At 42.5% G+C, this 26,587-nt stretch overlaps 1 protein-coding gene and 1 long non-coding RNA gene across 8 annotated transcripts in view; one reads left to right on the top strand and one right to left on the bottom strand.

Moving 5' to 3' along the window:
* Positions 1 to 884: 884 nt before the first annotated feature.
* On the top strand, positions 885 to 25,130 carry LOC147034137 (uncharacterized). 2 transcript variants are annotated; one of them, XR_015057136.1, is made up of 3 exons: positions 885 to 1,503; positions 10,318 to 10,480; positions 14,349 to 14,572. It is a non-coding gene; the product is annotated as an uncharacterized LOC147034137 (long non-coding RNA). The 2 variants fall into 2 exon arrangements; XR_015057135.1 differs by lacking the exon at positions 14,349 to 14,572 and adding an exon at positions 23,499 to 25,130 and having other exon boundaries at positions 910 to 1,503.
* The window catches only part of SLC35G1 (solute carrier family 35 member G1), an 88,039-nt gene continuing 76,525 nt past the window's right edge, over positions 15,074 to 26,587 (bottom strand). For all 6 annotated transcript variants that reach the window (XM_085877099.1, XM_085877085.1, XM_085877116.1 and 3 more), the window contains one exon: positions 15,074 to 15,551. In XM_085877099.1, the coding sequence (XP_085733225.1) occupies positions 15,366 to 15,551 (186 nt within the window). In that variant the 3' untranslated portion in view covers positions 15,074 to 15,365. The remainder of the gene's footprint in view (positions 15,552 to 26,587) is intronic.

Here is a 26,587-nt window from a genome sequence, read left to right as displayed (position 1 = left end):
CAGGAAGGAAAGCAGGGAATTTGAAGAAATAGCGTGATTAGTTGGGAGGGATGGGGGTCATTAGGAAAGTGGGGAAGATAGAAATTGAAGGTAATGGGGAGAAAAAACAAAACACGATCGTACACCGAGGGGAACCGATAGGCCTCAAGCCTCAAGGGTAGGCCTTAAGCGTCCGGTAAGACAAAGTCGACAAAATCTCACAAAATAGCACGATTTTTGAAACAAAACCGAACTAGGAACACACAGCAACATGTAAGTGAGAAAAATAAACAGTTAAAACGGGACAGGTACCGACCAGAAACTTAACTTTGAGATCGTCAGCAGAGCCCCGAACGAGACCTGTCGACGCACCAAACCCGGAACCGGAAGTCAAGCTTGTCCGGGTCGTGAGTAGCGATGGCCGCCAGAAAGTTCGAGAAGGTGCGGTGCCAATGGAGCCAGTGCTTAACTGCCGTGCTCGAGTTCGGATCGGCGTCGAATCTCTCCGGTTTGAGGACCTTGTCCGGGGTGTCGGATTGAGTGAATAAATTGTTGTAGAACAGAAACAAACCGATTTCACTGTGGAGGCTTTAATTCACTCAATCAAGGTGATACCGAATCGCATTACCAAAACACGGGAAACGCCCGGATCTCCTCACAGCTTCACACTCGATACGTAACACGTGACGTTGCGTGACCTCACAGCTAACAACAACAACAACAACAACAACAACAACAACAACAACAACAACAACAACAACAACAACAACAACAACAACACTTTAAAGATTCATCACAACCGAGACCGTGGGCCGAGCTCCCGTTTTATTTCGTTTCGTGACCCACCTCGTGTATCTACCTGTATTTGTAATACGTTGTGTGAAAATATTATAGAAATCATACCTGAAACTCGTCAAGCACAAAGCACATTTTTTTCAAAATATGGGGGGAAAAAAAAAAAAACACCTGAAATTGTGACAATTTTCTTACAAATATCGTCCAATCAGAGCGCTTTTGACACACGGCACCACGCCCATCAACCAATCACGCGCTTTTGACACACAGCACCACGCCCATTAACCAATCACGCGCTTTTGACACACAGCACCACGCCCATCAACCAATCACGCGCTTATGACACACGGCACCACGCCCATCAACCAATCACGCGCTTCTTTGCAGACAAGCTCTAAACCCACGAGCTGTCATGGCGACGGACATGTCGTCTGATGCTCGTGTTGCCGATGATCCTGAAGGCTGTTCTTCGGGGTTCTGTTTGGTGCACGTCATCAACACCCACAGCAAAGTACTGTAATTCCATTTCGTGAGAAAAGCATGAAGAGATTTCCGGAATGTGCTGCTAAGTGGATTGATGTGGAAGGAAGCCCCGAAAGTAAGGTCGTTGTCTAGGCGCTACTAGAACACCACAGCCAGCGCAGGCTCGGTGTGGGGGATTGCAGCTACTGCAGCCGTCGATGCCGCACCCAGTGGTGATGATCATGATGAATGTGACGGATCTGGAAGGTGGGATCTCCTTTCTACCGTTAACTAATTTTTGACAGAATGGTCAAAATCAATACCCAGTGATTACTATAACATAGAATCGAACTGCCATGAATCCGACTGGATGTTCTGCTATCACTTGGTCTCGGTATCATCCTTCAAGCTTGGTGTTGGCTTCGTGTGGTTAGGGTGTTGGCTTGGGATCCTCGGGTCCTGAGTTTCAGCCCCGTTGGCTGCTGAATCGATCCACCAGGGGATTGACTCAGCCTGTCATCCTTCCGAGGTCGGCGAAATGAGTACCTCTGTTCTGATAGTGGGGCACTGCATCAGCGACACAGTTGCGCTTACAAGAAATGATAGCTACCCCGGCAGCTAAGCTGCCATCCGCAAAAAGTTGTTTCATCCTGCGAAGTTCAATCATAAACTGACCGTGACATGTGTCAATGGTCCTAATTTTTTTATTGATGGCAAAAAGGTTGGTTTTTCAAGAAACTTTGATCATCAGTATATGTACATATTGTTGTGGGCCGGAGGTCCGGTGGCGAGAACAACCACTTGGTGGGGGAGGGTACATCGTCTCCCACCCGACTCTCCGGAATTGTAGGTCGTCCCTCTCGGATAATTCCGTGAGGCGGCAGGTCGCTTAACCGACCGTGGACGCCAATACCTCCACCACGTAGCGTAGGGTCTTTTTGCCTACAACCAATTTACCTAATTAACTCCGCGGTGTCGTCTACCGGGGAACCACGCACTTTGTATGCCTTGTCCGAACCGGACCACTCTACCAACTGCCAACTACATTTCCGGTTCGGATGCAGTGAGCGGATCTGCCAAGGTCATACTGGCTCGAATGAACGGATTATCGGGTATAAAAACCCGGCTAAAACTCAGATCCGAACCAACTCAGATCCGAACCGAACCTCAGCTGGACCAATGAAAGAAAGGACGGAAACGAACTGGGAACATTTCTATAGTCATTTATTTATAATAAAGAAGACACAGAGCAAGACTTATCACGGAAAATACAAGCAGGAATTTACAATGTTCAAAAACACTTACACAGTTTCTACTTACAAGACGGGCCCACACACTCAGATGATTTATTAAAAGACCCCCGCAGCCAGAGAGGGAGAGACGAGCTGGGGGTCGCAGTTCGCTTGGGTACCTGCACGTTGAAGGGAGGGGGTGCTCCGCGGTGTGGCACCTGCTAATGGTCGTGCGGCTCGGCCCACAGTCACACGCATGGGGCTTGTACCCGTAGAGGAACCCGAGCAGAACAGTCGGAGTCCCAGGGCGGAGATCAGGGTCGCAGACGGGACCCAGGAAAACTCCAACGAACGCCAGCCAAATGCAGAACTCCACTCGAACGCCCCAGACTCCAGCTCAAACCGCATGACGCACACCAACCAACTCAACTCCTCCAAAAAACTTCCCTCTGAGGATTGCGTCGTATTTTTATGGACATCCCCGAACGGGGCGGGGGCTCGGTGAAACAAACGTGACCGTCCGGCCCGATTGGACAGGGTCTTCATGGGGTCTGCCCTTTCTGAGTGGGGCCTCGGCCAAACCGGGAGGCCTGCCCCCCCCCCCTCCACATGTTTGGACTCATCAAGGGGAAGATCCAACGTTGAAAAGGAACGTTTGTAGACACGCAAAGGAATGGCAGACTGGACGTTTTCGCCCCGTATGCTGTGGCCAGCGAGGCGAGGGTTGCAAGCGCTGGAAGGTACCGTGGTTGGTTGTTGGGTGTTTGTTGGATGGTAGATTTATTTTACCTAACTAAAAAAACATTGCAACGCACACCTTTGATTCTCCCACGAGACAAAAGGAAGGGACCTCTCTTCACATGTATTTAACGGAATAACTGACTTTTGGGACATCTGTATGTTTGAATGCATATGGTTTCCAGATCCGTAACAATATATAAAGTAAATATAACCATTTCATGTAATCCACCTTGGTGCTGAAGAAATAATGTGAAGAATTCCAACTCTCCAATTGTAAGTAATCGGCACACAAGATACTCACCTGTGGAAACTGAAATTGAAATGATCTTGCCACTGCTTAAAATATATAATGGAGATATCATATACATATTAATGAAAAAAAAGTGTTGTGTAAATAATTTCAGCTTTGGTGTGTGATATATTTATGTATTAATGATTGAACGAAAAAGGACTGATTCGTTTGCTAATGGATGATGTTATGATGCACTGTGTTTGATTTCGATATGCCAGTCCAGTGCATGTCTTCCTGACTTGTATGTTCAGCTTCTGTGCCAATGAATGAGGTCTGTAGATCAACAATTGGTGGCATTACTATTTAGTGTGTGTGTGTGTGTGTGTGTGTGTGTGTGTGTGTGTGTGTGTGTGTGTGTGTGTGTGTGTGTGTGTGTGTGTGTGTGTGTGTGTGTGTGTGAGTAGAGGTGTGGGGAGCGTGCGCCACAGCAGCGCGTCACTGCATCCACTTTCCGCCGGTTCTCCAGGGGCCTCAGTCTGGCCATCCCACAGGCAGATGCCTGGCCCATCCCCATCTCCTTGAGATACCGATCAACCTGCTGCAACCATGAGACACGTGGTCGGCCCATTGGCCTCCTCCACTCACGAGACTCCCTCACTGAGAGAATCTGGTGAGCAGGATCAGCATCAGGAAAACGAGCCACATGTCCATACAGCGGCAGCTGGCGCTCACGGTCTATGCAGGTAACAAATCTCATTTGAGTCTCTCTCAGCAACTGCTCGTTGGACACAAAATCCGACCAGCGATAGCCAAGGATTCTCCGAAGAGACCTGGTACCAAAGGAATTAAGTCTCCATCTCAGATCCTTGGTCAGAGTCCAAGTCTCGCATCCATAGAGCAAGAATGGAAACACCAAGGACCTGAAGACTCCGACTTTCGTCCTCCCACACAGGTACCGGCAGCACCACACCCCATTATCCAATGAATCCATGACTCCCCAGCCCCAACCCAGATGTCTATTGACCTCTGACTCACAGCCAGCACAGACATGAATATCACTGCCAAGGTAAGTGAATCTCTCCACGACCTCAACATCCTCACCACAAACAGGCACAGACAGGACAGCAGCATCCAAGATTCCATTGAAAGCCTGGATCTTAGTTTTGACCCAGGAAACCCGTAATCCCAGTGGCTCCGACTCCTCATTCACCACCTCGAGGGCCCCCAAAAGGATATCTAAAGTCTCCGCAAAGATGACTGCATCATCTGCGAAATTGAGGTCAGAGATCTTGACATTCCCAAACGATGCACCACAGCTTAATCTCTCCGACATCCTCCCTAGAATCCAGTCCAAATAAGTGCTGAAAAGTGTGGGGTCCAGTACACATCCCTGACAAACTCCAGTAACAACTGGAAATAAGTCAGAGATGGGACCACCACATCTCACGGCACTCTCAGTACCAGAGTTGAGTTCAGACATCAGATCGAATAGTTTTTGTGCCACCCCACAAAGACCAAGAATCCTCCAGAGGGCATCCGATTCACTGAATTGAACGCTTTACCGAGATCAACATAGGCTGCAAGCAGCCCCTGCCAAAACTCTCGTCTGCGTTCGGTGAGGACCCGAAGAGCAAGGATACAGTCAATCGTTGACCTCTTTGGTGTAAAGCCTGACTGCTCTGGACGCTGGTGCTCAAGCAGATGGTGGCGAACCCTATCGAGAATTATCCGAGCAAAGACCTTGCCCGGCACTGAGAGCAGCGTCACCCCTCGGTAGTTGTTGCAGTATTGGCGATCACCCTTCCCTTTCCAGAGAGGGACAACAAGGCCCCTCTTCTAGTCAGTTGAGATGATTCCTGTGTTCCAGGCAGAGCACAGAACTGCATGCAATGACACGAGTGCAGCATTTCCACCAACCTTGAGAAGTTCAGCATGGATGCCACAGATCCCTGGAGCTTTACCCCATTTCAACCGGTTCACCGCAGCTTGTGTTTCCACAAGCGAAGGTGGACCACAGTTGATTGGAGGGTCAGCAACAGGGATTGTAACACCCCTGACGTCCAACTCAACAGCTGGTGGATCAGCCTGGTACAACCGCTCAAAGTAACCGGCCCAGCGGGCCTTCACTTCGGACTTCTCTGTCAAGAGCCTACCACCCTCTGCTCTCACTGCAGTACACCGAGGGATGGGCTTGGATGAACGCAATGCGCAAATTCCCCTGTAAGCAGGACGAGAATCCCTTGACCACAGGTGATGCTCTACCCCCTCACAGATTCCTCGGCCTCCTTGTCCACCCTGAGCGCACGTACAGTTTTACGCCTCAGTTCCCTGAACAGCTCAGCTCTGCCATTCAGCCTGGCCTTGCGACTCTGGTCAATGGTATCCAGTGTCCCTTGAGAGACAAAATTCTTCTTTGCCCTACGGTGAGTTCCAAGACATTCACCGGCAACATCAAGGACGGTGGTCTTGAAGGCACTCCACAACTCTTCAGGACATCTAAAAGCACCCAGACCCCCCAAATCTCCACTCAGCTTGTTCGGAAACTCCTCAGCTACCCTCTCATCCTTGAGCTTGCCAACATCCAGCCTCGGCTGGATGGTACCATTCTCCTGGATTTAAGGTGCAACTTCAGAGTTGCTACAACAAGCCGCTGGTCAGTATTGAGGTACTGAGCCCTCCAGTAGACCCTGCAGTTCCGGATCATCCTCCAGCGGCCATCAACGAGGACATGGTCATTCTCCTTTGCCACACCGCCAGCGTTGGAATACCAAGTCCAGCGATGAGCTTGTGGGCGCTGAAACCATGAACCGGCCACCCTAAGTCCATGACTTCTTGCAAAGTCAAGGAACTTAGTGCTGTTCTGGTTCATAGTTCCTGACCCATGGAGACCAACACATGCCTCATAACCATCCCTATCAGTTCCAGTCGATGCATTGAAATCCCCCAAGACTAGAAGTGTATCTCGTCTGGGGCACTGATCAACCACAGACTCGAGCGTGGCGTAGAATGTGTCCTTCACGGTGAGATCACTCGCCTCAGTCGGAGCATAAACAGAGACCAGGGAAATGACACCTCAGGAGTGACGAATCCTTAGTCTCATAATACGCTCGTTGACCGGTGTTACCTCAATTATCATTGGAGTCAGCTTATTGGACACAGCTTCAGCAACTCCTTGGGTATGGTAACCATCAGAGCGACCAGACCAATAGTAGGTGTAACCACCCACCATTATCTCTCCGCAATCCAGTCTCCAAACCTCAGAGAGTGCTGCAATACCGATGTCGAAACGCTTGAGCTCAAATAACAGAGACATGTGATCATCCTCTCTTAGAGATAGGACATTCCAGGCACCCACACAAAGGGACCGCCTCAGGTTAACCCAAGGAGACCGCCGTCTGGTGGACGACACCTCAGCACCACTCCGACACACTCTCCCGCAATCTGACCCGGGAATGTTACCCTGTGGTTTCCCTCCTATCATCAAAGATTGGGGGTCCCGAAGGCTTTGCCTCAATCCCGTCATCCGGTGAGCTGCCCTGTGAAGGGAAGCTGCACAGGAGGTACTCCCATGGAGTGGGTTTTCAGATTGCTTTGCGTTTTTGTGTTTTGCGGAATGAAGGGTTTTACAGTGGCCGCCTGGCCGGAGTTCAAATCTTGCCACCAACCTGCTAATAAGAAGTAACTCAACTGCAGGAGGACGTCCGCAGACACCGTTGGGCACTAGATATGGATGGCCGTTGGCTCACAACGAGCTCCTCCACCCTTTTGACAGGTTTTTTTTTTTTTAATCCCGCTGGGTGTCCATATCCAAACACCCTCCTCACCAAAAAACCTGGTGGGGGAGACGGTTGAGTCGCCGACAACCCGACCATGGAACAGGTTAGTCCAGGTTTACATGATACCTGTGGCAAGTCACAGATCTAATCTGGCCTGACCTGACTTAAATATAGGAAGGGACCCATATCACCCATATTTATGTGGTCCCCCCATGAATACATAGACATCAGAATTCCCAATGAGTAATACACTGCTATCTCAGAATGGACACAAGATGGTGCTCTCGGTTTTGCGAATTCGCATAACTAATTAATGTGCAACTTTTTGCACTTACGAGTTGTGAATTCTTTCCAAGTGATTTTTTTTTACCCCACGGGGTCTAAGTGCCGCTCATGTTCTCTCTCTTCTTGTGTACAGTTCATGTGAGCGTTTATTTCTCCATTATTCGTGAACAGAATTTGATGAAAATTGACAGGCATATACTAGACACATGCACAGGCATTAACTGAGCCCAAAGTGCGATTGCGGCCCTTTGGGCCGAAAAACGGCCCCTTCGGCCTATTTTCTTAAAAGTTATTTCTTGATTATTAGTGGACTGAACCAAACCAAACTTGACAGGTATATTCTCGAGACCATTCCACAGGCATTAACTGAGCCCAAAGTGCGGTTCCGGCCATTTGGGCTGAGAAATGGCCCTATCGGTCCATTTTCTTAAAATTGTTATTAAAAAAAAAATTTAATGCACTGGGCGATTAAATGCCCAACGCAAAATCAAAATTAAGTCGCAAATGATGATATGAAACTTGTAAATGTAACATTCTCTGCAACAAACAAATTCGAGAAACAAATTCTCGATGTAAATGTGTATCGTGTCGCACCGCCTCCAGGTGTGTGAGGGTATTAGAAGTCCCCACCCTTTACAGTACAGTATTCCATCCCATTTCAATGCAGTGAGGTGTTTTGAATTATAAGCAGTATGTGTTTGCTTCATGCACAGAAACCAGGTTTTCTTTGCGTAGACAAAACTATCAATTACCTTTGCATCAGAACATGTTGCATGCTTGAACATGATTGCTCATTGGGCAGGTACTCTGTGTATTATAAAACTCAATTTCAACTTACCAACTCACTTTTATTTCCACCCTTGCTAATAAAAGTAGTCATGGTTTTGACACTTGCATTCATATCATGTTAGAATGAAAGGTTTCCGATAAACTTTTGTTCTGGTGATGAAGGCCAAAAGCAGAAATATTGTCAGAGATTAATGTTGTAAACTGGTTAAAATTAAAGTGAATTGAACACTACACCTTTTGGAATAATTGTTTGTGAAGATGCTTAAATCCAAGTTCTGCATTATATCAAGATTTTCAAGTCTAATAAGGGTTAGGCATGTAGCAGTATGCAAACTTTCTCCGAGCTGTCCAGCCTGGGTTTGAATCTCACCCCAGCTACAAACTGTCATCCTGGTGTTTCACAGGCATTGGAAGGAATCAGTACAAGTACCGTTCAGCTGTCAGACATGAAGTTCGAGGACCCTTCTGCCAGCACTGGTTCTTGGTGATATTAAAATCTTACCATGTCCTTCAAAATAGGGGCAATACCCATGGGCACTCACCTGGATAAGAAAACCAAGGAACCACAAAATGTGTAACACAAAAGTAAATACCGATGGATTACAAAATATTTTTTGTCAGTTCCGAAGCAAGTGACTTATAAAATGGGGGTCCATGTCTGTCGATCCGTCCGTCCATCCACAATCAATCTTTCGATCATTATTCTGCAACCTGTGGTCAGAATGACTTGAAACTCGGAGGGATGATACTTGGGGAGATGCCGCAAAACGTCCCACAATAAAATTTCATATTTCTCACCAATTGACTTAGTTAATTAGTCTAATCAATTAATCTTCAAAGTCCTAAAACTCGAAGACTTCATCGTCTTTGCTTCTGGTTTGGTATAATGGTTCTATGGAACAATGTCTCCAGCTTATCTGAGCGTTTTTTCCGAATTTTTGTCCAGGAGGAAAGAAGATAATTGGTCTTAATGAGTATGAAGTTCATTAGAGTTAGAATAAAAACAATGAATGTAAATGAATCTATCTATAATTCCAGCAATGTGTGTGTGTGTGTGTGTGTGTGTGTGTGTGTGTGTGTGTGTCTGTGACCATTGTTTCTCGACAACCGCTGGTCTGATCTAATTGAAACTTGCCAGGTATATTGCTGGGGACCTGAGGATGTGCCTTTTCAAGGTTTGATATTAATCGGACAAGTGCTTCCCAAGTTATGGCCATTTATTTACCAAACCAATGACAAGACACGTTGTTGCGTGGACGTGGCCGATGAGGAAGGGAAGCTCAGCCGCGTTCGCCATTACAGATTACAACGTACGGACTTCCGGAGAGTGATGACTTCGTGTATTCTAATAATTTCTCGATTTCTTATGCGCATTTATAGATAAACACAATGCCCCAAGTTATGATCGTTTTCATATTAGACGGTGTATAAATTTCGGTAACATCAGAGTGCTCGTATGCTCCGAACCAGGAAGTAAATTTTTTTCTCTCTCTTCTCTTTTTTTTTTTCCTTGCCACTACATTGCGAAAAGGTAAAATACTTTGGCATTAATTGAATAATTGGGTATTAAAACTAAATTGCGAATAATCGTAACTGCGAATAATATGCGAACTTCTGGGTCATGCACGTCCGGGCACACGAGAGCGAAGAAACGGCCTGTGTGGTTGTTGTTTGTTGCTCACGGTTTGAATATTTATTTATTAATTTTTTATTTTTTTTTACGGGCACATACCAGTAAATCCAATATCGATGAAGTCGGAACTGACCAGGGCCCACGGGCCGTATTTTTTAAAATTTAAATGCAGTGAACAAACTTAGGTACATCATGGATGATGAAGGTTGTGGTAAAGTTTCATCAAAATCTTACATAGTTTCAGAGAAGTTGAAAATGTTTGTGGACGAACAATGCGCCATTCCACAAGCTTCCTGGACCGAGGTTCCAGGTGAGCTAACAAGTAATAGGCAAGTTACCACTGGCTCCCTGAAAAAGCTCCTAATGTTGCATGTTCATCCTGGTGTGTTTCAGGCATGGCGAGTCATCAAATATCAATGCGTGCCGTCCCTTGGATGGATGTTAAACGAGGCGTCCCATCTGCTAGCATCAGTCAGTGGACATTAAAGATCCCATGGTGGCCTTCGTGAACCGACAGGAGACAATCCAGTGGCATCGCTACATCTCTGCAAAACTGGTACAAACCCACGGCCATGTGTACAAACAAAGTGTACTTCATGTGATGCTTCCCCACGAATCTCAGACCATATAAAGCTCATCTAGTCATTGAAAAGACTATACTAAACAACAAATGTGGAGATGGGGTTAAGATTAGGTAGCAAGAACAGCAGAAGTCCATAACTAATGCAATAAAGTGCATCAAGAATGATAGAAAACATCTTCTACAAAATTCAACAAAACAAAATGCAAACTTGGTGGCAAAGCTACTTCCGTGGGCTCTTTCGAGACCAGTGTGCTCGGAGTGCAAGTCCACTCGTGCAAATAATTATGCAGGCAGTGCTGTCCAAGCTCCAGAAGCTCAAAGGTAATTGTAACACAGTCACATGGCATAGGAAAGCAAAGGCAACATCTACGGAGCGAGCTATCGCCACGGGAGCTGCATGCTCCAGCTGAAAATAGAATTAAGAAAGGGGAATGTGAAGGAGACAAAGTACAATGAATAACAAAAAACAATCATCATGATCCCAAGCTTCTCACAAGTTTGTTTGTCCATTCTTGATTTGTACTTGCAGTGCCTACCCGTCATTTCGCCGCTTGGTTTATCAAAAGAGAGAACGTTGCTCCACAAACCTATTGCACAACTGAGTCTCAATGAGGACCTTGCAATTTGTCAGCATGTGCACTCGACTGTCCCAAAATTGTAAAAAAAATAAAAAAAAAGTATGAAAAATCAAATTTTGTTTGACACACTTTTTTTCCAGTTGCATTTGATCCCTAGATTTTATTCCACCAAAAATTTTCATTATCAAAAGTTTTTTTCCCATGTAGATTTCAGCTTTTTCCGTAAATATATAAAAGTCAAGTTTGTTCTCACTTATGACAGTCTCATGAGTCATATTCTTTCAAACCCGGTTTCAAAATCAAAATCAAATCAATTTTTTTTTTTCAGAAAATAATACATTACAATATAAACAATAAGGCCACCAGTAAAAATCATACAATTTAACTAACTGGTGGCTGTTGATTGTAAAGAAATCATTCCAAATTATATAAAATATATTTCCAAATAATACAACAAAATTGGTCGCAAAGAAAAAAGTTGTTTTCTCCAATTTCTGCTTACATTAAATTGATAAAGGCTGTTAACCATAGACCGTAAATGTAAATTTTAAATGTATTGAATATTTAGCACAAAAACTATGTTGGTTACACATTTCCTAAACATTCTTGATGAGGAGAGACTTTGTCGCATCAATTGGATGAGCTGTTCTCTTCTTTTTTTATAACTTGAAAGACATCTTGCCTCTGATCCTCTTTGTCTGGATGATCCAATGTAGTCCTGGATCATTTTGATGTATCTCTCTGCCATGTCATTGACCACCTGCATGTTTTTGACCTTCTCAACAAACTCCTGGTAAGATTTTGCAGCCACCGTCTCAGATCCGATGTCAAAGGTTTCAGCACCACCCTGCCTCCAAAACTCTAGGTCTTCTTTCGGAAACTCAAGTTTCATGAAAAGAAGGAAGGACTGTTCATCAACCAGATCTTTGAAGTCAGTCTCTGTGTGCAAGATGGCACTGTCAGGAAGCTCAGGCTTTGTTTTGTAGAATTCTTCCTGACTTGGCACCTCAAAGTCCAGCATCACAAACAAAAACTCCAATCACTCCTGAGATGGCATCTGTAACTGCCAGAGACAGACCAACCAGCTGACTATTTGGGGAGTAGCTTTGTCATCTTTTGCTTTTGTGAAGTTCACCAGCCAGTTTTTTGTATTCTGGAATCTTAGCGAAGTGCATCAACAACTTCAGGGCTTCTAAGTCAACCAGAAGCTTTGGCTGCCACAGTGCTTTAAAGGAACATCTGAGCATGAAAGCAAGCAATGTAGGTCTAGGCAATTTTCAGCTGCCTTCTTTTCTCCTCTGTGACAAGAGACTGCATCTTATCATGGTTGCTGATAATGTTTTGTGTCATAAATGATCAACAAGTAGTTGCAGTCAGCCAGGAACTTGCTTCATGGTGTGCACTAGGTTGTCTGAAGTGAAAGTTTTCTGTCTCCTCTGCAAAAAAGAAAGCTACAAGCTGAGTCAGGTATCTGTAGTCTCCCCTGTCAAAACCATTTGCTGACTTAGCTCTCTTGCAGAACTGCAGACTTTCAAGAGCTTTTTTTCTCAAGAAATGAGCCAGGGGAAACACCAGGGGTAGTCTTCCAGCCAAACATAACCAGCCTACTTTGTTCACCAACATCGATGTCTCTTTCAAGTGTTGGCCAGTTGTTTTTTAATAGTTTGTACTCATCTCACCTCGGGCCCTTAGTTCTCCCCAACAAATCCACAAGAATGTGCAACAGATGAATCTCCCAGATGTGATGACAACAGTATAGTTGCAGCAAAGGTGTATCCATAATTTCTGACAAGTCTATGCATGCTCCTTTGTACCTTCCTAAATTGCTTGCAGTGGTGTCAGCACACAAACCAATTATTTGATCTATAATTCCCCAGCCACACAGCACTTCCCAGACAGCCTCAGGTTGAATCTTACCACCAGAGCTTTCAATTTTAAATATTCCCAGCAGGATGTCAAGTTTTGGTGCATCAGGGCTTGAAACTGAAAGAGCAAGCCTTTCATGGATGACATTGATATAGAGATCTGCTTCAGCCTGTTCACACTTTTTGGTGTCAAAGTGTAACACCAGATTAAGATGAGCCATTCTGTCTTTCTCTTCATCTCTGATTTGTTGAGCTTCAACTTGTACAAGCTGGTTTCTATCCCTGTGTACTTTGCTTTTAGACATGGTAATTTGGTTGATGTCAACTCCAGCAGCTCTGTAAAAGTCAGCCAACCACTGAGCATGCTCCCGTGAACCAGCACCAAATCTTGCTGCAATAAGCTTATTTCGTGTCACCTCCAATACAAGCTTGTCATTACCCCCAATCTTGTCTCCTTTTTCTTCTTTCTCTTTATGTTTCTCTTTCTCTTGTTTCTCTCTTTCTTCCTCCAAGTTGAAATATTCAGATTCTGAAGCTTCAGAATGTAGAGACTTCAGTTTCTGATAATGATTCATCAAGATCCAGACTTGGTACAGACTTTCCTTCTCTCTCTTTTCGTTTTCTGTTCTTTTGCTCCTTATACCTGGTTAACACTTTCTTCACCTTTTTGTCATACTCATTATCACTGTTGCCAATCTTTGGAACGTCTCCCCTGAGTGACATCTGCAAGAAAACTGTCTTCTTTTTTTCTGGTCTGCTGTTCTGTTTTTGTCCAGCTTAATATAGTCCCAGATGGCAGGCTTGGACACATCAAAGGCCTTATTGCAATCTTTGAGAAAAGTCTGGACAGTTTTCTCCCACAACAGAGTGCTGTTCTTTTGTAGTCCAATGTATTTGCGTCTACAGAACTATCAATTACCTCCACACCACCCCAATAAAAAGGTGTATCAGAACATGTTGCATGCTTGAACAAGATTGCTCATAGGGCAGGTACTTTGCTTGTATATTATAAAACTCAATCTCAACTTACCAACTCACTTTTATTTCTACCCTTGCTAGTAAAAGTAGTCATGGTTTTGACACTTGCATTCATGTCATGTTTGGGTGAAAAGTTTCCAATAAACTTTTTTTCTGGTGATGAAGGCCAAAACCAGAAATATTGTCAGAGATTAATGTTGTAAATTAAAGTGAATTCACTTTAAACTTAAAGTGAATTGAACACTACACCTTTTGGAATAATTGTTTGTGAAGATGCTTAATTCCAAGTTCTGCATGATATCAAAATTTTCAAGTCTAATAGGGGTTAGACATATAGCATTATGCACACTTTTATCTGAGCCGTCTAGCCTCGGTTTGAATCTCACCCCAGCTACAAACTGTCATTCTGGTGTTTCACAGGCATTGGAAGGAATCAGTACAAGTATCGTTCAGCGGTCAGACATGAAGCTTGAGGACCCTTCTGCCAGCACTGGTTGTTGGTGATATTAAAATCTTACCATGTCCTTCAAAATAGGGGCAATACCACTGTGCATTCACCTGGATAAGAAAACCAAGGAACCACAAAATATGTAATGTAGAAGTAAATACCAATGGATTACAATTTTTTTTTTAATTTAAATGCAGTGAACAAACTTTGGTACATAATGGATGATGAAGGTTGTGGTCAAGTTTCATCAAAATCTTGCATAGTTTCAGAGAAGTTGAAAATGTTTGTGGACGAACAATGCGCCATTCCAAAAGCTTCCTGGACCGAGGTTCCAGGTGAGCTAACAAGTAATAGGCAAGTTACCACTGGCTTCCTGAAAAAGCTCCAAATGTTGCATGTTCATCCTGGTGTGTTGCAGGCAGGGCAAGTCATCAAATATCAATGCGTGCCGTCCCTCGGATGGAGGTTAAACGAGGTGTCCCATCTGATAGCATCAGTCAGTGGACGTTACAGATCCCATGGCTGCCTTTGTGAACCTACAGGGGACAATGCAGTGGCATCGCGACACCTCTGTAAAACTGGGACAAACCCACGGCCATCGTCTGCATGCAAATAAAGTGTACTTAATGTGATGTTTCCCCATGAATCTCAGACCACATAAATTTCAGTCATTGAAAAGAAAGTTGTATCCCACATGTAAAGCTTGCTCATCCATTTTATTCCTATTGAATAACTTGTAACAGTTCAAGAGAAATCTCAACTTTGATCAAGTAAAACTGTAATGCACCCTTCCCCTGATCAAAGGACAATGAAACATTTCCAGTTGTTTTTTTTTTAACACAACACTATACAACAAATGTGAAGATGGTGTTAAGATTAGGTAGCAAGAATAGCAGAGGTCCATAACTAATGCAATAAAGTGCATTGAGAATGATAGAAAACATCTTCTACAAAATTCAACAAAACAAAATGCAAACTTTGTGGCAAAGCTACTTCTGTGGGCTCTTTCGAGACCAGTATGCTCGGAGTGCAAGTCCACTCGTGCAAAGAATTATGCAGGCAGCGCCGCCCAAGCTCCAGAAGCTTATAGGTAATTGTAACACAGTCACATGCCATAGGAAAGCGAAGGCAACATCTATGGAGCGAGCTATCGCCACGGTACCTGCATGCTCCAGCTGAAAATAGAGTTAGAAAGGGGAATGGGAAGGAGACAAAGTACAATGAATAACAAAAACAAGTCATGATCCCAAGCTTCAAACAACAAGTGTATGTTTGTCCATTTTTGATTTGTAGTAGCAGTGCCAACCCGTCATATCACCGCTAGGTTCATCAAGAGAGAACGTTGCCCCACAAACCTATTGCACAACGGAGTCTCAATGAGGACCTTACAACTTGTCACCATGTGCACGATGCAAAAAGTGGGGTGAAGCATTTCGTTTACTTTGTCTATGGTCGATGTGGAAGAAAAATAATTATATTCATGTACTCTCAATTATAATTGCTGCTGGTACTTTATATATTTAATTTTTATGCTATAGTCGAATTGGCTGTCAGTAATGTTTTGCTTTACCCAAGAGTCTTTTGGCCTAAATGTTGATAAAAAGAATCTTACTTTGAAACAGGGTGACCTGGTTGATAACAATGCAAACTTTTGCCACGATTGTGTCATTCTCTCCCCGACACCCAAAGTGGACACGTATTGCAGTTTTGAGTTCTTTTGCCTCATGCGTATCAGCTAATCCTGTAGTTGAGTTGCCAAATGTCTCCCTCCCATTCTTTGGAATGTCAAATTGTATACAAGAAAAATGGCTTCGGGCTTCTGGTTCAGTGAAGTCCATGCGAATGTTTCAGTGAATCATTCAATATTCTTCCTCCGTATATACGAAATTAAAGATTCTCCTTTGGTATGCTGATCCAACTTGTGGAAATTTTGTTATTTTCCACCACAATTTTGGCGCTCCAGATGGGACCTGAAACCCTGGCAGAACTGGGAACAGCATCATCTGGCATAACAGCAAGCAAGTGGCCACTTACCAAGATGTTTGCTCTTACTTCAGATCGGATGCTGCATCTCTCAGCCAAACGGGTAACGTGGTACTTCATTGATAGGAGAACCTTCAGTGATAGGCCTAAGAGGATCCAGCAGTCAGGGACTGTTTCAGCTTGCGGGGCTAACGACAGGGTGTGGACCCTGGCACTTGAGTGTTATAAACCGAGATCAGGGATCTCTTAACGGAGAGTTGAAGCCTCTGCCGAGCTAAAGAAAGGGTTAATGCCCCTGCTCGCAAAAAGGTTCAAGTCCCCAAGTCGGAGAACGAATAAGTGTTATGAATGTTGAGTTACCTCTTTGGATTCCTATTTGTTCATTGTACTCACTGGAAGTTTGCTTGTTGTGAAACTGCTGCACTGTTATTGTGTGGAGGTGTTATGGATTCATATTAAGGAGTTACCTCTTTGCATGGATTTGTGAATCCTATGTGAATGGAAATGTTAAGTTTTGTGTTAAGGTGGCAAAGTTACTTCCGTTAAGGATGCAAGTTGAGTGTTCCAACCTGGAACTCTTGTATGTTTTATATTTATATCTGATTTGTATATGCATTGATTTGCATGTATCTGCATGTAGTACTAAGTGAGTGTTGAAATGGACCGTGTGCGAGTCCAGAAGATGAATGCGTATGTAAAGTGGAGATAAGGATTGGTCGTCACCGTACACTGTGAAGACTCTGGATAAGGTGAAGTGCACACGCCAATTCCAGAGGAAAAACGATGACGACCAACTCTTCACACGCTGTTACAACTTTGGCGTGGACACATATAACTGAGTATATGTAAGCTTGTATTGAAAGACAGAGCCCTGCCATTGTGGTGCGGTCTATTTGGAGTACAGGGCGGATGCCGTTGAGAGTGTTTTAATACCAGAAAGAGGTGGTGTGTGAATTCGATCTTGGTGAAAATCTGGATTGGAAGTGATCGTGAGCTCGATAAGTAACTGAAGATTACTGTACGATGTCATACAGCACATGAATGTCTTGTTAGAAATGATATTGCAACAACTCAAGAATTGTTGTGTTGTTGATCACTTACATCATGATCATTACTTAAAATGCTCCCTCAGATACATGTACATGTGTTTCGGTGCAGTTTTGAAAATTCCCACAACTGGGAAGGCAATGAGACCACTTTGGCTTGGGGGCCACTTGCTTGGTGCTGATAAAGCCAAGGTCACGAATCTTTTCCTACACGGGTCAACACTAAAACTGGAATCTCTGTGCTTTGCCGGCAGAAAAAGACATAAATGTGTGTGCCGTGTCTCAGATAGACGCTGAAGCAAGTGTCAAAGCTTTATACAAGAGCCAAAGGGATCTTGGATAAATTGTGAAATAACAATTGTGAATGTAAAATATATTCTGAACGGGAGTCCATTTAGGAGACTGGCTATCGCCGGCATTATGAGACAAAATTAATTAAGTAGCACTTTGTTCAGACTGAACTGATGGAATAAGTTGATGAAAAGTGGGAATTTGCATCCAATTACTCAGCCCAGAAAGCTGAGGTCTTACAAGCAGCTGTTCGTACTGCTAGGCGAGATTTATGGATACTGAACCCCCTCCCCCCCATTCAATTCATATGCGGATCCAAGGTGGAGGGGTGGGGGAGTAATGCCCCCAGCCCCACAAATGGCCCCAAAATGCGAGGCTTCGTTCTGTGACCAAGTGGGTTGGATAAAAAAAAACTCGCGTCTCGTGTGTGTGTGTGTTTGTTTCACCCACGGAACAGTTGGGAGGGTGGGGGGCTAGGGCTACTTAGAGTACCTATATATAGAGAGTAGCGACAACTCAGCTATAGGCGCCATTTTGTTTCACTCTGGATAACGCGCGGTGCGTGCGCTACCGCCGTAGCAGCATGCATGAATGAAGCAATACATCAGGAGGGTGGGATACATCACTGGACATATATATTTATTCTCATGTTTTACTCGGCCAAAGATCTTGATTATAGAATCAATGGGGTTGAAAGTGATAAGATGTTAAAATGCATGTACTCATTACACGGGAAACTCAGAGTAAGTTTGCCAGAGAACGAGACATTTGGGAGAAACTCGGCCTGTGTAGGCTTATGACATGAAGGCGAGCCAAATAAAAATCTCGAGTCCATAGGCCTAAGTTGGGGCCTCAATTTGATCCATACCTGCCCCTACCCATCCCTCCCCACCTCACCCATCTTTACTTTTTTCATCTCACCACATTATCATCTCACCCATAACAAACAAAAACAACAAACACCGATACCTACATGTAATTTATCATCATAGTTACCACCCAACACGCTCTCGAACACACCAAAAAGTGACTATGCCAAAATGATTGTATCAGATTTCAAAAATATCTTAACAATTGAAATGACCCTTTTTTATGGGCAAAGAATAGTTAATTGCACAGGCCTGCTATGCAATTATTGGATGAATCTATGAAGCACGTTCATGTCAAAATGCTTATGTTAAGTATTCAACTGGTACAATCTTGTGAAGAAACAGTCCATGAAAAATCGCAGTAGGTTTGACTTGCTATTTTATTTCTGTCAACAGTGTTCCATCAATTTGCAACATGATGAACGATAAAGAAATGCTACAAATTATAAGTACAGGTAACTCTGCTTAACTTGAATCTCTTGGGAGCACAGAAATCTGTTCGACGTAGAACAAATCTGCCTCACAGAAGGTAAATAACACGTCTTGCATAATACGGTTTCAAAATTTGTTTAAACTTGTGCGATTATTCGACTTAATAAGGCTGACTTACATGCATGCAGAGTTACCTGTATTGTTCATACACTGCAGGCATTTTCAAATTCAAGTGTATAAATACGTAATATCATGATTAGTTATATATTAGTGTTTACAGCAAAATTAATTTTGGTGAAATATTAACAACTTGACAGCAAGTTTTCAAGACAATACTACATGATTGATGATTCTGAACAAAAATGGAAATACACCAAATGAAAGTATGAAGGTCAGAGATTGTAGGCTAGATTTTTTTTATGAAACCCCATCTAATGTGTTGCCATGGTAACCAAATAAACAGACAATTCATTACAAATTGTGTATTTTCATAAGAATGTGCAATTAAGTGATAAATATGTAAATTAATTGGGTTGCTAAACAATGATTGCCCATATTGTTAGCTTTCTCGATGCCAACATCCCAGACTACCATTGATCCTTACTGGGGTTATGATAATAAATAAGATCAACAGCATGCATAAAGAGGGCCCCCAAATTTAAAGCATTTCATTTTTGGGGCAGGCGTGGGGGCAGTGGTTCTATAGGTATTTTTTTGTTCCAATTTAATCATACAGGCTATAAATCAAATAAATCAATAATAATATCAATTGCTGCTATGATTGATATAATTCGTATTACAATAATCTTTACCATGGTAACACATTCAACGCAAATACAGTAAGACTTATATACCACACATGTCAATGTCCATATGTGTACATTATTTTGCCCTTTTTTTTAGTCTAAAACTTGACTGGTTTTTGGTCAACATAAGAAAGACAAATACCAAAATTGTTCATCAAATTACTTATCAAAACAACGAATTTTCTCTTTCCATAGATAACAAATTCTAAAAGCTTAGATGTCCTTGAAAGTTTATATGGGTCACATGATGACATGCTTCCAATACCGGGAGCCGTGCCTAAAGGCACTGTCGACGGCTAAAAGCTTAAATGCAGAAATTGAAAACGAAACCTATACATCCTGTACCCCTTCTCAGATTTGTTGCTGCACCCAAAGGCGCAACAACCCGTCATTTTGACTAATAAAGTTTCACTCACTTTCAAACTCGGTCTCTCCGAGCTCACTCGGTGAAGATCTGGATTCGATGCGTAGCTTGGCGCTAGAGTGTGAAACAAAATGGCGCCCATGTGTCACGTGACCATCAAATTCTGGTCCCCCTATGTCGCTACTCTCTATATATAGGTACTCGAGGGCTACTGTGTTGGAATGCACATGCTGTGCTCGGTGATGTGTGAGAAATGTTTCCAAAATTGATTTGATTCGCAACCATTGTACTTAAAATGTGATCGAAATGTAGAAATGTGATTTGTAATGATTTTAAAGTAATTTGCAAAGTAGTTGTGTATGATTTTGGTACCTTGTGATGAACGAGGATCTATACCACACAGACGATTCTCAGATAAATGTGAAGTTTAAAGTCACAACCATCTCCCAAACTCCCTATTGGTGTTTAGCACATACAGTAGGGCGATTCACAGATGATGCATGATCCCTCAGATGGACGTTAAACTAGGCGTGCTGTCTTCATTAGTCTGTGAATGTTAAAGTTAATGGATGGCATTCGTTGATTGATGTTAAAGACAAATTCCTGCCAAAACAACTGCTGGGAAGGGAAGGGCAAACAACCCCGTGTAACCCTTTGATCGATTCAGGCAGGCAAAATTCATTGCATATGTGAATGAAAGAATGTTATCTCTTGTAATGATTGATCTGTGAACCGGGTACATCAGGTGGTAAAGAAAATTGGGTTAAAATACAGGACAAAGACATGGAACAAGCTGCACACTTAGCAAAATAAAAAGCCTTTTGATCTGCAAGCTTGTCTGCCAAGGTCAAGGCACAAATAGCAGAAAGAAACATCTCTGGTGGCTTTATATGTGCCTCTATTCGTGAGGTTAATTCATGAATAAGACTTAATTGGACAACAATTTTGTTTATTGTCACAATGATGGACCATAAAGCTGTTTAAGTGAAATTGGATAAATAATGCACTCCAAAGGTGGAATTTGAACCTCGTGGTCATCTGGAGAAGCCGATCGGGGGAAGAGGGACCAGTTGGGTCCCAACAGCAGGTGTCATGACTCTGATGCTAACAGCAGGTTTGAATCCTGCCATGCTTCCCCCACAGCAGTGATAAACATTATTTGGGGAAAAGATGGTGAAGGTTCCAAAGAGATAGCTACATGCATGGACAGAGTGTTTTGAGCTGCAATTTGGAGTGCCATTCGCCTGGTTACAACTTTGACAATTTTTGTACACCTGTTTAAAAACAGAGGTGTAAACTGTATTCATTTGTTTTGATAATGGAATGGATTTGTATTGAAAAGGTCAGAGGACGTGATTAGATGGCTGGTGTATGTGTGTTGTGATATTGCAGCATGTTGCTGTTTTGGTGAGAGACGTGGACAAGAAAAGGACAATGTAAGATTTAAAATGTTGATGGAATTCTGAATAGTGATTGGAGAGGTTGGTTACACATTATTTTTCCGAGATTTTTCAGCTCCATTGACCATGAAAGAAATGGATGCTCATCAGATTGACGAAACAATATTAGCATTTGGTATAAGTAAACTGTTTGGAGAAATTTTGTATCTCTTAACCATGTTGGCAAGTTTTGTTCCCAAATGTTTCCAAGTGGACGCTCTGCAGCCAAAGTGTGGTCCGCAGCTCGGCAACTCGATGTCAAGGCTGAGCAGCGTGGAACTCTTTCTATGGGGGGGGTTTTCAGAGCTGAGAGCACGAGAGATTTCCAAAAGAATCACCCTGTGACGACAATGATAGTTACGCTACTTGTATAATTACACCTGTTAATTATTGTAATTATAACAACCTAGCTTTGAACTACCAGTGTGCTTTGACCTGTATGGTAGTGATGGGGATACTCTTATGGTCAATAGGACCAACAAGTGATACTTGTGATCATGTTTGCATGCACCGGGTTTGTTGTCACATGCATAAACATGGGGAAGTCAGTAACTAATCGAAGTTGTGTACGGTAACTTAGTTAATTACTTTGACTCAGCTCATTAAAAAAAAGAAAAAAATAACTCATTCAGAACACTGGAGGCACAAGATTTTTGTGTTCGTTGTGTCTTTTTCTCCATTACAATTCATAATGGTATTCGAACCATCGTGTTTCTTTTGGTTATAATCAATATCAAGTTTTGTTTTGGAATTACAAATTGAGAAACCTTTATTATGTTTCGTAATCCTAATTTAAATGTTTTGGGGTCTTCAAGTGACAGAGTATTCTCCCAATTTGTTTTTTCCTAACTTCTTGGACGGATCGAAATTTGCGGAGTAATTTGAGTCCGCATCTTTAAAACCAGTAACTTGGGACACATGTGCATGATTGGTTATATCACAGTGAGGTACACCATTGGTTATTGATAACTTTTATTGATCGATTTATCAATCACTGTCGCTATGGACCTTGTTGATCTATTTTGAGGGTAGGAAAAAAGTTACTGAGAATTGAATCGAGATAATATATTAAGTTGAGGTACTCAAACATAATATTGAAAGAGAGTCTCTGTTATTAAATTGATCGACAGATTGGTCAATATTATATCTACGGAATCACAAGTTAACTGCAAGGGAAAATCAATATATGAGGGAAAGCAGCATGGTATTTGGAATTGTACCATGTATTGTAAATGCCTCCATATTTTGTGGAACAAAAAAAAAAAAAAACCAAAAAGGATAAACAAGAATCATGCCGAGTACAGAAGGCATTACCATGTGAAATGGATGTTAAATCAGTGTTAGAATATGATTGAAAAAGAGTACAATGACACCACAAGCCAATTAAAATATTACCTGTTTTATTTGTTTTCTGATTAATTGGACAGGTGCATGAGTTTTGATTAAGTGGTACTTCTTGTACATTTAAGTAAGTTGAGGTGTTTCTAACACTGACTTGACCATCTTTCCTCAGTACAGAAGTGCTAAGTTAGCTGGAAATAAATAAATAAATAAATGGCAGTTGCTCCAGAACTGCTTGTGAATGAAAATTGAAGGAGCTAACTTTCATAATTATTGTACAGATGATGGAATATTTTTCTTGACTAGAAGGAATTTTTGAAGGATGGTGAAAGGAATTCTTGATTGCAAATTGGAACCCTGATAAATACTGCTGCTCTTTCCACATGGAAATAGCAAATGAGATGAATGTTTTTGAGTGTACATACAACTGAGATTTCTATATATTTTAGTGTGTGAAATATAGGTGTGAAAAACAAGGAAAGGAAAGGGTAAAATTTTGATATAAAATGTTATTCACGTTAGATGCTTAAACTTGATTTTGTTTGTTTCAGAGTATTGAGAGCAGTTGAACTAGGCAGTGTACGATTTCATCTAATGAAGCTTTGGAAGAACTTCCACCGAAAGATTGGACGATGGGGAGAACCCAGATTTGGGTGATTGGGCATTCAACACGTGATCATGACACTACCCCTTTCCTGAGGAGATAGGATGAGCCTGTGAAAGAAAGAGGAAAAAAAAAAAAAAAAGAAGAAAAAAACCCACTGAAGAGAAGGTTGGATAAGTTAAACCACAGCAAGGCAAAGACTTAACGTTGCTGTTGCATGGTTCCTGCCTGGAGGAATGTTCCCAACCACACTCGCAAATTGCTGCTCTGCAGCTACATCGTGAACTTGCCATGGTTGCACAATGCACAATGAAGGTACATACGGCAAGTCATCTGCAACGTGTGTTCAATAGTGCGGGTGTGGGGCTCGTACAGCCATTGTGGCTGCCTCCAACGTGCACAGCTCGGTGAATCAAACCTGATTGCACGAACTGCTGCTACGAGGCCCCAAGCTCTGCTGGGGCTGAATTTCTGGGTCACATCCTGAGTCTTCATCTCCTTCAACCCAGTGTCATCTGCAACCCATTGTGGGGCCCAAGCTCGTACCTGCCAAGATCTACCTTCTCTACAGCTCAAGGAGCCCCTAGACTGTTTCCCGCTGGGTGCTGCTCCATCTACACACTGACCTGCTTCTCTTCTGGTCTCGAGTAGCACGTCTTCAACTTGACACCAGCTGATGAACAGGCCATGAATTAAATGGAAACTCACTCACTACCCTGGCTGGGACACTATTGAAATGGTTGTCATCTAGCATTCTTCTCCTATGAGCGCTCGCTGCCATTGTTGATTGAACTTGTGTAACGGATATCTTTTCTCCTCGAGGAACGGGGTATGGTGATCATGTGTAATATAATTATTCAAATTTTTCCTGATATGGAAAAAAGGGGGGGATGTGGAAGAAAAATTATAATTGTTGCTGGCACGTTATATATTTAATTTTTATGCTATAGTCGAATTGGCCGTCAGTAATGTTTCCCTTTACCCAAGAGTCTTTTGACCTACATGTTGATAAAAGGAATGTCTTACTTTGAAACAAGGTGACCTGGTTGATAACACTGCATACTTTTGCCACAATTGTCATTCTCTCCCTTCCACCCAAAGTGGACACGTATTGCAGTTTTGAGTTATTTTGCCAATTGTTCATCAGCTAACCCTGTAGTTGAGGTGCCAAATGTCTTCCCTCCCATTCTTTTGAATGTCAAGTTGTATACAAGAGGAATTGCTTTGGGCTTCTGTTTCAGTGAAGTCCATTTCAATGTTTCAGTGAATCATTCAATGTTCTTCCTCTGCATATACGAAATTAAAGATTCTCCTTTGGTATGCTGATCCAACTTGTGGAAATAGAGTTATTTTTCAACTTGATTTCAAGGAACAACTTGATTTCAATTAAATTTGACATTTTGAACACTGCAGAAGACCAATTGGAACACGAACCTGCAGCTTCGCAGTACTTCGACAAGTTGTGCAGAACCTCGTCCTCAGCATGCAGGTGCACAGAGCAAGGTACTGTAATAGTTTGAGTTTGCCTGACAATCAAACAAAATTGGCAATCATTCCAAACATGAAACTCTGTTTTTAGGGATGTCAAAACGACAATTAAATAAACCAATGTCACCCGCATCTTGCCAAAAGGTGACCACGTGTGACTTCTTTAAGGTAACACTGAGGTGAACAGAGCTGCTATCCACCAGGAGAGACTCCTTGAGGAATATCTGCCTACGAGAGATTCCGATGAGAATCATTCTACAGAGTAACCATGAAAATATGCATTTGCCTCATAACGTCACCAAATGACATCATAATGTCTCAAGCTTGACATATCTAGAAAGCACTCACTCATCGAGGTGTTCAATTTGAGGTACTACACGATATGGTTCCTAAAACTTGAAAATTTGACCTCGGGGTCAAATATGTTTGACCTCAGGCGCTAACCATGAAGGTCAAGGCCAAATCGCCACCAAAAATTAATCAGCTGAGCGCCAGACCATGAACTATATTTCCATGAAGTTTGAAGACGATCCGATCAAAATTACTCAAAAAAATAAGGGTTTAGTCGACTCCCCTGATTTGCGACAAAGTGACCTTGACCTTCAAAATTTTATGCGCTGAAAGGGACCTCTATAGGCCTCTGATATGCAAAGTTACAAAAATTTCCAATGATAACTGTGCTCTGCAGAATTTTTTATATGCGATTACAGACAAAAAAAAATAAAAATAAAAAAAAACATACAAGCTGACTAACATATCTTGCAAAAACTTCAATTTGGCAAGATAATAATTTAACGTATTATAGATGGTGGTGTAAAAGATGCTGGAGCATCAACAATGGTAAATTTCCAAAAATAAAAAAGTTGGTTTTTCTGCAACCTTTAAAATGTTATATTATTTCAATTGAATGATATACTTGAACACAAATTGTCTCCTTGGCACTTTTGAAAACCCTCCGTTTGGCTGTACTGTGCTTGTAAAATATTTATGCCATCTCATGCCGAGTAACCATGAGATTCACCAGACAAATATGGCAGCACCGAGTGCCGTTTGTTTAGTGCACAACACAAAGCAAGAGTTTAAAAGACCCCAGGGTTTTTTTTCTGAAGACTGAATGGGATAAGGTGTTTTATGGAGTAATTATTTGTGTGCTCCTTCAGTGAACTCATATTTTATTACTTCGAGAAGCATCAACTACATACAAGTAATTCGGCATCTACAACCATCCTTGACAACGTGCAACGTCAGCCAAGACACACACTTTTTCACCTTTGTTCACTGTAAAATAGGTTTTCTCAACTGCTTGACAAAAACTTTCAACACAGGAGCACCGACCATGGAGAATTTTATTTATTTATTTTTTAAAAGTTGCATGTTTATTAGATCGAAAATGTGGCCAGTGGTCCAAAAAGTCTTTTATGTAGGCATGTGTTGCAGGGTGTTTAAATCAGGAATAAACAGCCTCAAACGAGCACAAATCAATTTGTGTACTCCTGTGGCTCTCATGCTTTATTCCAAAGGGAGAAGGGAAGAGGAAAATAAATAAGA

Source organism: Eptatretus burgeri, chromosome 1 (genome assembly GCF_056783735.1).
Source record: "Eptatretus burgeri isolate ZD-2024b chromosome 1, Ebu_testis_v1, whole genome shotgun sequence".
Taxonomy (NCBI): Eukaryota; Metazoa; Chordata; class Myxini; order Myxiniformes; family Myxinidae; genus Eptatretus; species Eptatretus burgeri.
This window is presented reverse-complemented; position numbering and strand designations above follow the sequence as displayed.